General features: G+C 50.2%; 1 protein-coding gene across 1 annotated transcript in view; it reads right to left on the reverse strand.

Annotated features, from left to right (window-relative positions):
- PRSS53 (serine protease 53) overlaps positions 1-15,272 on the reverse strand; it is a 104,538-nt gene that overhangs the window by 34,333 nt on the left and 54,933 nt on the right. The window contains exon 7 of the mRNA XM_030209969.1: positions 818-971. Within this exon, the coding sequence (XP_030065829.1) occupies positions 818-971 (154 nt within the window). The remainder of the gene's footprint in view (positions 1-817; positions 972-15,272) is intronic.

Below are 15,272 nucleotides of genomic sequence, written 5' to 3' on the forward strand. Positions count from 1 at the left end.
TGCTGGGAAACTCATAACATCTAATTCAGGGGTTCTCAACCCAGTCCTTGGGACACACCTAGCCAATATAGTTTTCAAGCTACCCACAATGAATATGCATTAGGTAATGTAACATGCACTACTTCCATCTTTATGCCAATCTATCTCATCCATGTTCCTGGAAACCCGACTAGCTGGATGTGGCTTAAGGACTAGGATGAGAATTGTTGTTTTTCTGCAGTCTGAGAACTGGCAGCTATCTGGTAGTAGAAATGTGCACAGCACAGGGCAAATATTTTCGGTCCGTTTTTGGTTCATGTGGGCTTACTTCCCCATTTTCAACTTTTTTTGGATCATTTCAATTTAGCATGTGTTAAAGCTTTTTAACATGCACTAATTGACTTAACGTGTTAATAGGTTAACATGTATTAGTTCAATTTAGCATGCACAACATTTTTTAAGGAGCCCTAACTTTCTGGCAGTTTCACTGAAAGTCTTTCAACATGCTGACAACTTGCTTTAATACCTTAGTTTTATTTTTAGAGGGTTTCACACATTCCATCACACCATCAGTCTCAAATTCTGCTCATCAAGGGTTGCAAACTAGTTGGGTTTCCAAGAAATCTCTAATGAATATGCATAAGGGTAATGGTAAATTCTCAGGGGTTGATACTCAGCCAGTAGTACTCAGTATTTTGCTGACTGCTGCCAGTGTTATGCCCGGAAATTCAATGCCAGACTAATTCTATTGCATGACAATCTGTAGGGAACTGTGATATCACAGACACTGTACTAGGACATTACTAGATGAAACTAGTGGCAAAATTCTGACACTTACCCAATGAAGCAGTTGGCAGCTGAGAGGATCCAGCTCTCTGAAACCAGAGACCCCCCACAGGTGTAGGTGCCTTGGAAAAGCAGGCTAACCTGCCAGGGCCACTTGCCTGACTGGAACCCAGGGCCTGTGTTTGTAATTTTTGGGATGCCACAACCTGAAAGGCAAAGAAGTAAGTGATATCTGTAGGCATGATTATTGCTATAATTCATTTGGTGAAAGAGGAAAATCCATAATCTAGAACAGAGGTGAGTAAATACATAAAAGCTGCAGCCTCCCTTCCATCCATGTAAATTTTTGGCCCTACCCCCTTCAAGTTGGGTTACATTTTATATAATTTAAATGAGAATCCACACACACCAATTGGATTATTATCAAAGATTTGTGATCAGACAGAATGAGCCAAAAAAAACAAACAAACAAAAGACAAAACAAAACAGGGATTAAAAGTTGCCCAGCCCCTAAATTTGAAATTATTTCCCATCTAAGTGAACTGCAAAACATCCTCTGTATATAATCTCAGCTCTCTGTTTTCAACTACACCTCAAGTTCTGCTTTTTTATGGGCTTTGTTTTCATCTTGCACCTTTTTTAGCCATTTGTGGACAGAAGCACAGGCTGTGAAAAAACACACCATTTCTGACCATTCTCCACTAAGATGAAGCCACAAGGGAAGCATAAGTGCAGCGGCGCAGCTTCCATTGCCACAATACTAGTGGTCCCTCCTTCACTGAACTGCACAGCTTTGCTCAGTGCTGATTGGCGGCTCATAGCAACTGGCAACCTCCCCCAAAGGACCATTTGTGCCCCTCCCCCAATCGCATATGCCCTCCTTATCCAGAGAACCGATGGGGAGATCTATATAACAGTTTAGGTAGACACATATAGATGGTGTAGAAAAACATATAGAAATTACACAAATTAGGAAAGCTGGCAAATTGGGCAACAATATAATAATGGGTGGTTCCAATTACCCCAGTATTGACTGGAAAAAGATTACATCAGAGAGTGCTAAGGAGGTAAAATTCCTAGATATAACAAATGACTGCTTCTTGGAGCAACTGGTTCAAGAACCGACAAGGGGTGGAGCTTTTTTTAGGTCTAGTCCTTAGTGGAATACAGGGTATAGTACGAGAGGTAATGGTGTTGGGCCCACTGGGAAACAGTGATCATAACATGCTCAAATTTGAGTTGATAGTGAAGTCACCAAGGAAATCAACTGTGGCAGCATTTAATTTAAAGGGTGAGTATGATAAAATGAGGAAAATAGTTAAGAAGAAGGTTAGGACTTTAAATCAAGCATGGACATTGTTTAAAAATACCACCTTGGAAGCCCAGACCGGGTGTATTTGACGTAGTAACAGAGGTGGAAAGAAGAGCAAACAACAGCCAGCATGGTTAAAAGGCGAAATGAAAGAGGCCATTAGAGCCAAAAGAACATCCATCAAAGAATAGAAAAAGGATCTGAATGAAGAAAATAAGACGCAACATAAACACTGGCAAGTTAGATGTAAAGCATCGATACAGAAGGCTAAAAGAGAATATGAAGAGAAACTTGCCACAGACACAAAAGCTCATAGTAACACCTTTCTCAGGTACATCTGATAGTCTGATATTGCCTCACATCTATGCACCCGATTATGGTATTATTCATTCCCCAAGGTAAAAAAGGCAGCAGACTTGCTCTTATATTTAAGAGTTTTTTCCATGTGTCTTTAGTTAGTTCTGAGGTTTTCCCTTAACTGGAATATATGTTGCAATGATTCAAAATAGACAAATCAAATCACTCTACTCCTCATTTTCCGTCCTCTGGGAGCTTGGTCCAAGGCAGAGCCTCAACATGTAGAGATTACTTTCTCTGCCATGTCCCAATTTTCTAGGATTATCTTCCTGGGAGACTTAAATCTACACTTGGAAAATTATGCAGACACCAATGTCCACAACTTCAAATCATTCCTGAAGGACTGCAAACTAATTACATTTTCCAAGGGTGCAACTCATAAAAAAGGCCATACATAAAGTGTTCATGACTTCCTATGCCAGTGATGGGCAACCTTTTGAGCTTGGTGTGTCAAAATTCGCCAAAAAACCGAGCATAACTCGGGTGGTGTGTCACTTCGAGAAAAAAAACCATAATTTTGCGATATTTATAGTTTAAATAACAAAAATGTATAATTGTAATATATAACTGTATTTAATAAACCAAAACCTAATTATTTAACTTACCTGCTTAGTGACTTCTTTGTTCATCTGTCAGTCGGTTTCTTTTGTTGGTCTTGATATTATTTAACTTGTGTGGGGTGCCGTGAACTAAGATAAGTGAGGGGGAGGGGGAATTCTTTAACTAATCTGCCTATTAGTGACTTTTTTGTTGCTGAATTTCATAGGCTAAATCTTCAATTGAAGGTTGGTATTTTGTACACTTCAAGCCCAAGCAAGCGCTACTAACTTCATCTTTCAATCTGTTTCTTTTGTTGGTTTTGATATTATTTAACGTTGAGAATAAGGTTTCACAAAAGTATGTAGAGGGAAAAATTGTGAGTAAAGCCATTGCTATATTTTTCAGGGTGCTAAAAGTGTCTGGTAATCGGATCCAGGCACTCCAAATTTCCTGGTAACTCAGATATTCTCTTAATAATTGCATCTTTATTCTGCATATCGTGAAATAGAACTGGTGCACATCTTAGGAGAGTTTCTTTAATAAATTCTCCCTCACTGAGTGCTTTTCCATGCTGAGCTATGGAGTGAGCAATGCTCAAACTTGCAGATGTTAAATTTGTAGAACCTTTTACAAATTTAAGGATGGACTTAGATTGGCTCTTATAAAAGTGTAGCTGCCTGGAAATGTATTCCTTCCTTTCATCCTCACTTTTTTTCAAGAGCTGGGAATGATTAGTTTCAAAATGTCTATTTATATTCCATGTTCTGCTTACTACCGTTTCAGTACATAGAACGCAAAATGATCTGCCATTTTTTTCTATAATGCCATACATCTCGGTCCATGTCTCTTGAAAGGGTCGGCTACTGCTACTACTGAAGGAGTGGAACGCCGGTACTACCTGAATACTACTGAGCAACAGGACAACCTCATGTTTTGTGCCTACTGATGGACTTTTACTTATGCACTCTACCTCTGCTTTTGGCTGTTTGGCCACACCTTATTACTGCACTGGACATTTGTGCCTTATCCAGTTTTACTGTTTACTAACAAGACAAGTTTGCTGTTTACTAATGTACAGACAGAATGCAGGGCTATTAGATATATAGCTTGTAACAGTAGTTTGCAAGGCCTATACAAGACCAGCTTGCACGTAGCAACGCCATCTGAATAGGCGACCTTGGAGGGTGCTGACACCCCCCTGCATTCCTGAGCCGCACCTTATCTCCTGTGCTAGAAAGGAGCATTGTGTGTGTACAGAATAAGCTGCTAAGTTTCGTTTTTCTTGCCAGTATCATTTCAGTGTTATGACGTGTGTACGTACTGGGACTACAACTTTGTACTGTAAGAACTACAAATGTTTACTGCGCATGACAGGTATGACGTGTAAGGGGCCAAATGCGCAGGCCCAGTAGGGAAGTATAAATGTAAGCGTCAGATGATTTATGACACACAGTGTCCCGAGGCTACTCGGTGCTGTTCACTTGCTAGCAATAAAGTTGCCTTGTTTGGAACCAAAATTTGCCTTTCGTCTCCTGATTTCCCACCTGTTTCATTGGCGACCCAGATGGGACAGAAGTAGAAAGGGGAATCGGATTATATTCTTCCCCTCCCCCACTGCAGTCGGATCGGGTCATCGATTCCCACCCGAGGAGGTGGTGAGTGGCCACCGCTGATTTCAGCGTCCATCTCCCGGAGGAGGGCCGATCCACTCCGCCTGACTGTAGAGGGGGCTGTGTGGTTCCGACAAGGCACCTTTTTCCATTTCAGGGAGAAGCGCACGACGGCGCGGCCTGCGACCCCGGCGGACAGGCGAGTATACTCTACGTAGTGACCGGCCCAGTAAGGACCGAAGAAGAGGCGTGATCACCCTCTTTTAGCCAGTGACTAATACGGACTATTGGTATCCGACTAGGTCCCGAAACTCACTAGGCTCCGGCGACGAAACCGAGCGGCGAACGAACGGGGGGGGTTTCTTGTGGCGTATGAAAGTGTGTGAGTGGGCTTGCAGTTCCAGGCCGGGCGACCGCGTCCTGGTCAGGCCGAGTGTTGACCCTTCTGTGTCTGGTGGAACGAGACCCCTTACTCCTCCACCTCCCTTTTCCCCCTTTTGTCCGTCACCTGTCCTTTGGCACTCAGGTTAGGATGGGCGGGGGTGGGTCTTCACCGTTAGATTTAATGACGGAACACTTTAGCGAAGTGTTCGACCTAGATAAATGTAGCAGGGCCGGGATGATACAGAGATGTCAATTTATGTGGCCAGGGCTAGGAATTGCTGGATGGCCCCCGGAAGGGTCATTCGAGTATGAAAAAGTGGCGGCGGTCATGAATATTGTTATAATTGAGGGAAACCCCGGCTGTCCCGAGGACATTCCATACATAGAAGCGTGGTTGGATGTAGTCCGGGATCCGCCGGCTTGGGCCCAACGGAAGGTAGAAAAGGCCGCCCTTATGTTGGTAAAGCAGAGAAAAGGCCGGAAAACCAAACTTAGAACCCTGCCGACCCATGCCTTCGCTCTCCAAAGCTCGGCAACCGCTGCCGTCCCGAAGGCCGCAGGGACCGCCCCCATACGGCCTACCGCCCCTAGCACTGAAGCCACTGAGACCACGCCCCCTGCTACCAGAGTCAAGGCAGGAACTACGCCCAGTACTACCAACACACTTTCTAGGAAAAAACCCCCGAAGAAAACCGCAGGGAAAGTTCAGGGTTCGGCCGAGAAGAAGCCTCCAAAAGCCCCGATACTTGCTACGGCGGAGGCATACGAAGACGACATTGCGCCGCCGCCCTATGCTCCTATGTACCCTGACCTTACGGGCCTAGCAGAAGGCCCCGCTGACGCCGAGACTTCCGGGTCAGAATCGGATGCCGGGGAGACGTCCCACCCAGCCTCACCTGAGTCACCTGGCCTCGCAACCACACGGAAGAGTACACGGGTTGTGAAGAACATTACTCGGTTCCCCCAATCGAGTCCGCAACAGGCCCTTCTGTCCAGCCGAAAAGGGGGAACCTCTCACTTATTCCCAGTCCGACAGTCCACCACCTATACCCCTAACCCGGCAGAGGGGGGGGGCCAGCCCATCGAATCAACAGTCTATAGTCACGTTCCCTTCTCAAGTGCCGATTTGTATAACTGGAAATTCCATGGGCCGTCCTACGACCAGAAACCCGAGCAGCTGATAGAGCTGGTGGAAGGCATTATATACAGCTACAATCCAACTTGGGCCGACCTTAGGCAGTTGAGCGCCCACATCCTGACCTCTGAAGAACGCCGCCTTTTACAACAAAATATGGAGCAGGCCATCCGGGATGCGAATCCGGCCCATGCCAATTTACAGAACCTACTAGAAACGGAGGCGCCCATCGCTGCCCCCACGTGGGATTACCGAACCGCCGAAGGCCAAACCTTTATCCGCCGATACCAACAGGCGTACCTGGCCGCCTTAAAGAAGGGGAAGCAGAAGGTTACTAACATGGGAAAAATCCACAGTGTAGTCCAACAAAAGGACGAGAGTCCAGGGGACTTCCTTGAACGACTTATGGAAGCATTCAGAAGGCACAGCCCGATAAATCCCGAAGACCCTAAGAACCTCCCAACCGTAGTTATGAGTTTTGTTAGCCAGTCAGCACCGGATATACGAAGAAAGCTACAGAGAACGGAGGGGTTCGAAGGGATGAGCCTAAGCCAACTGAAAGCTATAGCTGATCGCGTATTCGGATATCGCGACCAGGAGGAGAAGGTGGAGGCCCGGAAGGAATCGACCAGACGGATGCGGGAGAAGGCAGATGTGTTGGCCACGGTGCTGGAAGAACGAATGAGGTCTAGACCAAAGGGGAGGGGCAGGAGAACAAGAGGAACGCGGTCCCCCATAGGGCGTAACCAGTGTGCAAATTGCCGACAAGAAGGACACTGGTGGGCTGATTGTCCAGAGGAGATACGGGACAACCCGAGAGAAGAGGAATCATGGGACCGGCAGAGAGAGGAGGAGACCGGCGACCGCACGGGGGCCCCTAGGCGAGGCCGTGGAAGGGGCCGAAGAGAGAGAGGACGGGATGACCGGAGGGAATGGCAGATGGCTGTGGACGCTACCCGAGACGGCACAGCATGAAGAAACCGGGAGGGCAGAGTCCCCACTGACCCTCTGGTGGAAATTCGGGTGGGGACAGAATCTATGAAGGCCTTACTAGACACAGGGGCCCAGCGATCTGTTATCACCACAGCCATAGCCCCAGCCACGAAAGAAACTATACCAATTGTGGGAGCCTCCGGGAAATCCCTTGCGGCCCCCCTCCTCAAAGAGCGCCAAGTCCAGATCGGAGGGACGATGGTGTCCCATCAGTTCATACACATCCCTGGATGCCCGGTCCCCTTGATTGGTCGAGACCTACTCTGTAAGCTCCAGGCCACCTTGAAGTTCAAGACTACGGGTGAAGTGGAAGCTCGCTTTGAAGATCGGCCAGTGACACTTATCTGTCCAGTAAGAGAAGAATGGAGACTACACGTTCCCCCAACTGTAGGACCCGGCGACTGCCGTTACGACCAGAACACCCCTTTCGCCCAGCAGAGGCGAGCCATAATGGATGAAGTGCCTGATGTATGGGCAGAATTGAACCCCGGCGGACTGGCCGTTAACGCTATCCCCATCTGGATTGAGCTCAAACCAAATGCTCAAGTTGTCAACCAAGGACAATACCACATCCCCTATGCAGCCCGGCATAGTATGCATACACATCTACAGAAACTCCTTCAACAGGGAGTCCTTAAACCAATCAGATCCGCATGGAACACCCCATTGTTGCCCGTTAAGAAACCAGGAACATCCGAGTACAGACCCGTCCAGGACCTGAGGAAAGTCAACAACCAGGTAGCCGACATAGTTGCCCTCGTACCAAATCCATACTCCATCCTAGCCCAAGTGCCATCTCAGACCAAGTGGTACAGTGTCATTGATTTGAAGGACGCCTTCTTTTCCATCCCTCTTGCTGTCGACAGCCAAAAGTTGTTTGCCTTCACGTGGGAAGACTTGCAGACGGGAACCAAGCAGCAATATACATGGACCCGTCTTCCCCAGGGGTTCAAGAACTCGCCTACCCTCTTCGGCGACCAACTCGCCCAGGACCTGAAGACGTATCAGGACGAGTATGGGCCGGTCGTCCAATACGTGGATGACCTGTTGGTGGCCCGTGAAACGTACACCGAATGTGCTGAAGCTACACTCTACCTCTTGAAGACCCTGGAAGCCCAGGGGTACCGGGCCAGTCGCAAGAAGGCGCAGATATGCGAGATCGAAGTCGAGTATCTGGGGTTTCGCCTCCGAGAAGGAACCCGAAGGCTCGGTACCCCCCGAACCCAAGCCATCCGCAACCAACCCACTCCTGCAAATAAGAAGGACCTACGGGCACTCCTCGGAGCCGCTGGATATTGCCGCATTTGGATTATCAATTTTGCCATCCTGACCCACAGTTTGTACGCCAAACTGAAAGGACCTGAACTCGAGGGCCAAAATCTCCGGTGGGAGAAACACGAACTGAAAGCCCTTCAGGACCTCAAGGAGGCCCTTGTGGCCCCACCAGCGCTCGGACTGCCAGATGTGACTAAGCCGTTCTACTTGTTCATCGACGAAAAGAAGGGATTGGCACTTGGAGTCCTTACCCAACTGGTCGGTACCTGGCAACGCCCTGTAGCATACCTCTCCAAGAGCATGGACAACGTGGCACGAGGATGGCCGGGCTGCCTACGAAGCATTGCTGCTGCTTGTCTCCTGATACACGAGGCCAATAAACTCACATTCGGCCAAACACTTTTTGTGACCACACCCCACACCATCCGCGGCCTACTCGAGAGCCACGGACCCAGATGGATGACCAACTACCGATTGGTCAAATACCAAGCCCTCCTGTGCGAAAATCCGGAGGTGCGGATCCTGGACACGACCAACCTCAATCCTGCCACCCTCCTTCCGGCCCCTGAACCACCACTCCACGACTGTGAAGAGGTAATGGCCACTGTGCACTCGAGCAGACCTGACCTGAAGGATCAACCCTGGCAAGGGGGCATCACCCTTTTTACCGATGGAAGCAGCCAGGTGATAGAGGGAATTCGAAGAGCTGGCTATGCGGTGGTATCTGAGGACCATGTGATCGAGGCTATGGCTCTGACACCCGGAACATCAGCCCAGAAAGCGGAGCTAATCGCCCTCACCAGAGCCCTCCTGTGGGCTGAAGGGAAAGTTGTCAACATTTACACCGACTCCAAATACGCTTTCCTCACCCTCCAGGTGCACGGAGCCTTGTACAAGGAGAGGGGATTTCTGACAGCTGAAGGGAAAGGACTTGCAAATGCCGCTGAGATCTGCCAATTACTCGAGTCGGTATGGAAGCCGAAGAAGGTGGCTGTGATGCACTGCAGGGCCCACACTGGAAGAACGGACCCTATCGCCCGGGGAAATCAGCGGGCGGACGACGCTGCAAAAAGGGCAAGTCAGCTCCCCTACTCCTCTCACCCTCCTGACCCCGTGCTCGTCGTCCAGCTCCCTACGGAGACCCCTATTTACACCCCCCAAGAAACGGAATGGGCCCAACAAGAGGGTCTACAGTCACGCAATGGCTGGTGGATACTACAGGATGGGCGCATATGGATACCCGAAGCCTTGGCCTGGACGGTGGCCAAGGAGGCTCACGACCGCACCCACCTGGGAAGGGACGCCCTGGGGCGCTTACTTGAGAAGACCTACTACATCAACAAACTATCCCTGTGGACCAAAAACGCTTCCAGCCGATGCGCGACTTGTGCCCGGAACAACCCTCGAACGGGGCCCGGCCCTATGCCAGGACATGTTCTCCGAGGCACCAGCCCTTTCCACGTGTGCCAGATTGACTTCACACACATGCCCCCGGCGCGCGGCTACAAAGCTATCCTCGTCGCCGTGTGTACCTACACCGGATGGATTGAAGCCCAGCCTACTAGAACGGAAATGGCTAAAGAAGTTACCTCCCTACTGCTTCATCAAATCCTACCCAGATACGGCCTCCCCAAGCAAATAAACTCTGACAACGGTCCCGCCTTCGCTAGCGAAGTAACACAACAGCTCAGTACCAGACTGGGCCTCGATTGGAAGTTGCATTGTGCCTGGAGACCCCAAAGCAGTGGAGTAGTGGAGAGGGCTAACCGATCCCTGAAGAACCAGCTAGCCAAGCTATGCCAAGAAGCAAAAGCCAAATGGCCCGACCTGCTTCCACTGGCCTTGCTGCATCTTAGGTGTACCCCCAAGGCTACCGGCCTTACTCCCTACGAGATGATGTATGCTAGGCCACCACCACTACCCTCCTTTCCCGACTCCTTGCAGATACAGGGTGAGAGTTCCTTAGTGAAACAGATGAGAGCCTTACACCAGGTAGTGCAAGACATCCAGCAGTACACTGAAAGAGTAGCTCCCTTGGTCCTCACCAATCCTACGCACAGGTTCAGGGTGGGAGACGAGGTCTGGGTAAAAGAGTGGGATGAATCTGACTGCCTAAAGCCAAAATGGAAGGGGCCCTCCCTTGTTCTCCTAACGACCTCCACCGCTGTTAAAATTGCAGGAAGCCCAGTGTGGATACATTGGACCCGATTGAAGCCTGCTGCTCCCACTAGCAGCTCCCTGAAGCGTTGGACTGCGCACCAACATCCTGACGCTCCATTACGGCTGACTCTAAGAAAGACGTGAACCACCAGATTCATGCCTGCCCAGCAACAGGAACTCAGTTTCTGGACCCACTGCGTTTTTGGCTCTCTCTTTATCGCAGCCATCATCGTGGGCCTTATCATCTTCTTGCTGCAAAGGCTCGGATACCTTCCACCGCATATATGATGCTGAGCCTACTACTCCTCCTTTGCTCAGTCCCGAGCTATTACCCCTTGAGCCAGAACTGTACTGAATGTTTGCGCCTCGTGCGCCACTGTATAGAGGGAGGATATCACCTAGTCACTACCCTCATTCACCAGACGCAGCCCCCGGAAGGCGATTGCCAGTTTCTCCCGACTTGTGCCCTCATCACTCCGAATGGCCTCCAACAGTTCCACAGATGCCTCCAAGGAAATCTCACTATCTGCCACAGCCCTACCAAACCAAGATACTACAATGTCACCCTCAGCGTAGGACTCCCTGCGTATGTGGCCGGACCTCCGGGAGTCGAGGGAGATGGCATTCTGTATTATATTAATTCCACTCGTATCCTTGTCGGTGGCATCCAAACTGTAGCAACCCTCACCTTCGACGTCTGTGCCGCCATGGACAAGCACCCTTGGTCTCGCAAGTGTGGTAGCCAGAGTTGGCGAGAGGCATACGTTAAGGACCACAAGTATGTCTGCCCCTTCAGTCCAGACATGAGATGCTGCTCCCCGTGGGTGTGGCTCCCATGCGCCGGCGACACTCGAGCCTCGGGCTGGGACCGAGTATGTGCTTATACGGGAGGAGGATATGCCGGATGCGCCGGCCTGGGCGAATTTCGTCGAGGTTCTGGTAACTATGTGTCCCTAGACTGGCCCATCCGAGGACACGACATGCCCTGGAGAGGAACGTGGGGCCTCGGCATTGACGGCGGAGGAATGGATCCGTTGACATATATTACCATATATCAGAGTCTCGAAACGAAGCCTCCTACGCACTACCAGACTACTGTTGTCGGCTACCAAGACGTATTTGATGAAATTGCTCGTGCTGAGCAGACCGAGACTAAATTCCCCATTTCCCCAGAAGCCCGAAATATGTTCCTCAATTTGGCTGAAAACATCGCCCTCTCCCTCGGAATTGCAAACTGTTTCGTCTGCGGAGGCACCGACATGGGTGAACAATGGCCCTGGGAAGCGAGAGAGATCCGACAACACACATGGGATGCACTCAACACCACTAACATTACCTTTCCCCAACGGCCGAAGCCGTACGAATGGGCCCTGAGAACAAATATCATAGGTACCCTCTGCGCTAGTCGAGCGCCATCGAAGCGTTACTCTGTACCAGTGGGAGACTCTGCTTGTACGGGGGTTCTTCAGTATAATGGCAGCCGGACGACCTGGTGGCAAACGGACAACCTGCCCGCCCCGGAGCCTATCTGGACAGAACCCACCTTGAACACGACATGGACATACGGAGGGAACGCCTCCCTCAAGTGGGTAGCCCCGGCGGGCTACTACTATATCTGCGGACGCAGGGCCTATGAACAACTCCCGACCCGCTGGTACGGTACCTGCCTCTTGGGCACGGTCCGACCTAGTTTTTTCCTTCTGCCCATACAAGTCGGCGAAACTTTGGGAATCCCCCTATACGTGGAAAAGGGGCCTGATAACCCTACCCGACGAAAACGGTCTTTCCCAATCATCAAGCCCAAAGTCCAGATTGGAGACTGGAAGGACAACGAGTGGCCGCCTGAACGTATCATTCACTACTATGGACCGGCCACATGGGCTGAAGATGGTACATACGGGTACCGCACCCCTATCTACATGCTGAATCGCATTATTCGCCTACAGGCCGTACTCGAAATCCTTACTAACGATTCTGCCCTGGCCCTCAATATCCTAGCTCGACAGAACACTAAGCTCATTACCGCCGTCTACCAAAATCGCTTGGCTCTTGACTACCTCTTAGCCCAGGAGGGCGGGGTGTGTGGCAAGTTTAACCTCAGTAATTGCTGCTTACAGATTGATGACCAGAGCCATGTCATCAGGGAGATAACTGACCGGATGGTCAAACTAGCCCACGTCCCCGTCCAGACCTGGAACAGTGCGTGGGATTGGACTTCCTCCCTCACCAGCTGGCTCCCAACCTCCGGGAGCCTGCAAGGCCTCCTCGTCATGGGTGGCCTGTTCTTGCTGTCTTGCCTAATAATACCTTTGTCTCTCCCCTTAGTTTTCAGGTGTCTCCGCTCCACCATGGAAAGCATCGCTGACCGCCGTGCTGCTGCCCAACTTATGGCTCTCCAGATGTACTCCCCCATTCCCCAGTCTGATGAAGCTGACGATGAAGCACCTTGTGGCTGATGTGCACTTTGAACCCCCTGAGTCACTCAATGGGCCATCACCCTTGTGCCAGCAAAAGACCGGCTACAAAGGGGGGGGGGATTCCACTAGGGGCCCTCCGTCTCAACCCCGGCGAAGCAACCAACGGCTGCGCAAGGGCTTAGGGCTCGCTTGTTGCCTCCCTCGCTAACTATCCTTGTCCTTTCTTTCCTTTTCAGGATTCATGGAGGTGATACTCTCCACCAGAATGGATGTTCAAGTATCAAAAGGGGGGAATGAAGGAGTGGAACGCCGGTACTACCTGAATACTACTGAGCAACAGGACAACCTCATGTTTTGTGCCTACTGATGGACTTTTACTTATGCACTCTACCTCTGCTTTTGGCTGTTTGGCCACACCTTATTACTGCACTGGACATTTGTGCCTTATCCAGTTTTACTGTTTACTAACAAGACAAGTTTGCTGTTTACTAATGTACAGACAGAATGCAGGGCTATTAGATATATAGCTTGTAACAGTAGTTTGCAAGGCCTATACAAGACCAGCTTGCACGTAGCAACGCCATCTGAATAGGCGACCTTGGAGGGTGCTGACACCCCCCTGCATTCCTGAGCCGCACCTTATCTCCTGTGCTAGAAAGGAGCATTGTGTGTGTACAGAATAAGCTGCTAAGTTTCGTTTTTCTTGCCAGTATCATTTCAGTGTTATGACGTGTGTACGTACTGGGACTACAACTTTGTACTGTAAGAACTACAAATGTTTACTGCGCATGACAGGTATGACGTGTAAGGGGCCAAATGCGCAGGCCCAGTAGGGAAGTATAAATGTAAGCGTCAGATGATTTATGACACACAGTGTCCCGAGGCTACTCGGTGCTGTTCACTTGCTAGCAATAAAGTTGCCTTGTTTGGAACCAAAATTTGCCTTTCGTCTCCTGATTTCCCACCTGTTTCACTACCACTTCCTTTACTTAACCTTGGTTTTTTATTTTTTGGGTTCTCCATCAGGGGGGCAGAGACAGAAGATAGAATTATAGATAGCCTGTTAGCCCTGCAGGCAATTAGGGGTTAACTAGCCTAACTGACCACCTTATGTAAATTAAGATGGCTGCCGCTATTTCTAATGGCGGGAAACGGCACCCATAGCACATGCCCTCGCCTCTCCCAGCCTCCCCCTCACCTATCTCAGTAATGATGGTCAATTACAAATCCACGACACCCCAGAACAGTAGATTGGATGATGGTTGCTGGTAATGGTGATCACAGGGCCCTCAGAGATGCGTCCCCCACGGCATTCCGCTGCTCTCTGCTCCGCCGGCCGGAAGTGAGGTCAAAGATCCCCTAACGGCCATGCAGGAGCCGGGGCAGAGGGAGCAGCAGGGAGGGAGCCAATAGGAGCGCACACGGCACCCCCCCAGCGGGTAAACATGCACCGGGGGGGGGGGGGGGTGATTTCGCTGGGCGGGGGAGGTCGCGCTGCACCGGGGGGGGGGGGGGGGCGCATCGGCGATCCGCCCTGGGTGTCAGCAAGGAACTCCACTGCTTCTCTGTATGCGGCCACATGCGGCCGCGTGTCACCGAAAATGGCTACGCGTGTCAGTACTGACACGCGTGTCATAGGTTCGCCATCAGGGTCCTATGCTAATAGCTTGATCAGTTCATTCAAATGGAAGTCAGTACCATGGTCTGACCATTTCCAACTGGATTTCACCATTGATATCTGTATGTCAAGCTTTAATAGATACAAGTCCTCCAAACTCATCTCTACCAGAGGTAAAATCAACGAGGTCACTTTCTGGTCTGAGCTAACAGAGTCCCTCACTACCTCAACTGCACAAGTGGTTCAATCAAATCCCGCTGGGATACCAAGGTGAAAGCCATACTTGACAAAATTGCTCCATTTACCACTAAAAAGGTCAAGACGTCCAGAAATTCACCATGTTTTACGGAGAAATTATCTATCCTAAAAAGGGAATGTTGACACCTTGAAAAGCATTTGTACAAAGATACTACTGATAAATCCAATGCTTTTTTGTGCTGGTACGCAACGGTACGGCGTACCGGCACCTTTTTTTTTTGCCCCCCCCCCCCTTCCAGCGACCCCTCCCTCCTGGCGAGTCCTACAGTTCCTCTGTCCCGCATCCGCAATCTTTCTTGGACCCCACTGCCCCTCCCATCCTGTCTTATCCCATCTCCATGGCTCTCTGCCTGCCGCTACTGCTTCTTGTGCGAGGTTAACTTCCGGGTCGGCACAGGAAGCAGTAGCGGCAGGCAGAGAGCCACGGTCCCGCGCTTCTGCCATAGGT

Source organism: Microcaecilia unicolor, chromosome 7, assembly GCF_901765095.1.
Source record: "Microcaecilia unicolor chromosome 7, aMicUni1.1, whole genome shotgun sequence".
Classification (NCBI taxonomy): Eukaryota; Metazoa; Chordata; class Amphibia; order Gymnophiona; family Siphonopidae; genus Microcaecilia; species Microcaecilia unicolor.